General features: G+C 59.6%; 1 protein-coding gene across 1 annotated transcript in view; it reads left to right on the forward strand.

The window, feature by feature from the left end:
• Window positions 1-2747, forward strand: part of EIF4G1 (eukaryotic translation initiation factor 4 gamma, 1) — a gene marked incomplete at its 5' end in the record, with an annotated part of 6864 nt that extends 4117 nt beyond the window's left edge. The window contains 9 exons of the mRNA XM_010132910.1: window positions 40-155; window positions 312-484; window positions 643-768; window positions 860-941; window positions 1704-1802; window positions 1927-2061; window positions 2151-2232; window positions 2312-2452; window positions 2566-2747. Of these exons, the coding sequence (XP_010131212.1) occupies window positions 40-155; window positions 312-484; window positions 643-768; window positions 860-941; window positions 1704-1802; window positions 1927-2061; window positions 2151-2232; window positions 2312-2452; window positions 2566-2747 (1136 nt within the window). The remainder of the gene's footprint in view (window positions 1-39; window positions 156-311; window positions 485-642; window positions 769-859; window positions 942-1703; window positions 1803-1926; window positions 2062-2150; window positions 2233-2311; window positions 2453-2565) is intronic.
• Between the last annotated feature and the right edge of the window lie 119 nt (window positions 2748-2866).

Below are 2866 nucleotides of genomic sequence, written 5' to 3' on the forward strand. Positions count from 1 at the left end.
CCTGTCCCAGGCGGTGCCTGACCCTTGCTCTCCTCGCAGTTAAACAAGAGCCAGCACCTCCCGCAACATCACTGAAGCCCGCGCTGTCGGAAGAGGAGCTGGAGAAGAAATCTAAGGCGATCATAGAGGAATACCTGCACATCAATGACATGAAGGTGAGAGGAGGGGTGGCCAGGAACAGCACCACATGACTCCCATAACACACCATTCGCTTCCCTGGGCTGTTGGGTAGGGTGCCCAGAGGGGCCCAGAGGAGGAAGGGGGAAGCTGGAACTGGCCATGGAACAGTACTGACCCCCTTTTCCCTGCAGGAGGCCCTGCAGTGTGTGCAGGAGCTGGGCAGCCCCTCCTTGCTCTACATCTTCGTGCAGAACGGCATTGAGTCCACGCTGGAGCGGAGCACCATCTCCCGCGAGCACATGGGGGTCCTGCTGTGCCAGCTGGTGAAGGCGGGCACACTCTCCAAGGAGCAGTACTACAAAGGGTGAGGGGCCGGGGCAGCCTGGCCCTAAGCTGGTATTTGCCCAGCTTTGTGAGTTTGGTCCTGCCCTGAGCAGGGCCCATCACCAACATCTTCCGAGGTCCCTCCCAGTCAAGGGCATGGGGACTGCTGGATCCCAACGGCCCCCCTCTGCCCTGCAGGCTGCGGGAGATCTTGGAGGTTGCAGAAGACATGGAAATAGACATCCCGCACATCTGGCTGTACCTGGCTGAGCTCATCACCCCCATCCTGCAAGAAGGTGGCATCCCCATGGAGGAGCTGTTCAGGTGAGGGCCATGCTCCACTGCGGGGCTTCCAGGGGTTCCCAGGAGCGCTCCTGGGGGTGGGCAGCTCAGCCTGGTCTCTTGTGCCCCGCAGGGAGATAACGAAGCCCCTGGTGCCCATCGGGAAGGCCACCACGCTGCTGGTTGAGGTGCTGGGCTTGTTGTGCAAGGGCATGGTAAGTGCACAGGGCTCCTGTAGCTGTCAGCCACTGCCTTGGGGACAGGCAGTCTGCTTGGGGGACAGGTTAGCTTGTGGAGATTGAACCCCTCTGCTACCAGAAGGGATGGCAGGGGACATCCTCCTCCACTCTGGTGAGACGCCACCTCGAGTACTGTGCTCAGCTCTGGCTCTCTAGCATGAGAGAGACACAGACTTGCTCGGGCAGGTCCAGAGGAGGCCACAAAAACGGTAAGAGGTCTCGAACACCTCTGCAGTGCAGACAGGCTGAGAGAGTTGGGGTTGTTCAGCCTGGAGCAGAGGAGGCTCCAGGGAGACCTTAAGGCAGCCTTCCAGTACCTAAAGGGGACCTAGAGGAATGCTGGGGAGGGGCTCTTTGTCAGGGAGTGTAGTGATAGGACAAGGGCTAACGGTTTCAAACTGCAAGATGGTGGATTTAGATGAGATGTTAGGAAGACATTCTTCACTGTGAGGATGGTGAGGTGTAGGTACAGGTTGCCCAAACAGGTTGTGGTGGATGCCCCATCGCTGGAAGTGCTCAAGGCCGGGTTGGATGGGGCTTTGAGCAACTTGCTCTGGTGGAAGATGCCCCTGCCCGAGGCAGGAGATTTGGAACGAGATGATCTGTAAGGTCTCTTCCAACCCAAACCATTCTGTGATCCCTGGCCATGTCTGGGTCATCGGGGTGGTGTGGCCAAGGTGCAGTATCCCCCTCCCTGGAGATGGAGACCATGGGTTGCTGATGCTGACTGTTCTGCAGAGCCAGAAGACGGCAGGCAAGCTGTGGCGGGACGGGGGCCTGAGCTGGAAAGAATTCCTGCCTGAGGACCAGGATGTCAACAAATTTGTCACAGAGCAGGTGGGAGCTCAGTGGCAGCAAGGGACAGAAAAGAGCTGTGGGGAGATCCTGGGGCATCCTTTTGCTGGCAGCGTGGTGTTCCCCTGTGCTGCCTTTAACTGCTGGTCTCTGCCCGCTCCCCCAGAAATTGGAGTACACGATGGGGGACAGCTCAGACACGCCGAGTCGGAAGGAGCTGACCTCGGAGGAGCTGTGCAAGCAAATGGACCAACTGCTGAAGGAGAACCCCAACAACCAAAGAATACACGACTGGATTGAGGTGAGGCTGTGGGCACAGCACCCATGCATCTGGGGGCTCTCTCCTGGTTCCGCCTCTACCTTGCAGCCTCTCTATCCTCCCTCCTCCAGGCCAACCTGAGCGAGCAGCAGGTCTCATCCAACACATTTATCAGGGCCCTGATGACGTCCGTGTGCCACTCAGCCATCATCTGTGAGTAGCAGGGTGAGGTGGGGGCTGCGTGTGTGTCTCCTTGCCCGTGCCCACCCCCCTCACACCCCGTCTCCTGCAGTTGAGAACCCCTACCGTGTGGACGCCATGGTCATCCGCAACCAAGCCAAGCTGCTGCAGAAGTACCTGCGGGACGAGCAGAAGGAGCTCCAGGCGCTCTATGCCCTGCAGGCCTTGGTGGTGAAGTTGGACCAGCCTCCCAGTGAGTGTGGTGGGACAGGTGGGCTGAGGAGCGGGGTGGCAGGCACTTCTCTGCCCCAGGAGGGTAGTTGGTGGCTGGCGAATGGCAGAGACTCCCCTTTGTCCCCCCCCCAGACCTGCTGCGGATGTTCTTCGATGCCCTCTACGATGAGGATGTCATCAAGGAGGAGGCTTTCTACAAGTGGGAGTCCAGCAAGGACCCGGCCGAGCAGCAGGGCAAGGGGGTGGCTCTCAAATCGGTGACGGCCTTTTTTACCTGGCTGCGGGAAGCTGAGGATGAGTCGGACAACAACTGAGCAGCCGTGAGGAGGAGGAGGAGGAGGAGGAAGTGGGGAGAGAGAGCGGGGTGCCCTGGGGAGCGACTCCATCTCCTCCCACCCCCAGCCCCCCTGGACTTTGTTTCGCCAGGGCCAAG

The sequence above is a fragment of the Buceros rhinoceros genome, unplaced genomic scaffold (genome assembly GCF_000710305.1).
Source record: "Buceros rhinoceros silvestris isolate BGI_N320 unplaced genomic scaffold, ASM71030v1 scaffold16033, whole genome shotgun sequence".
NCBI lineage: Eukaryota > Metazoa > Chordata > Aves > Bucerotiformes > Bucerotidae > Buceros > Buceros rhinoceros.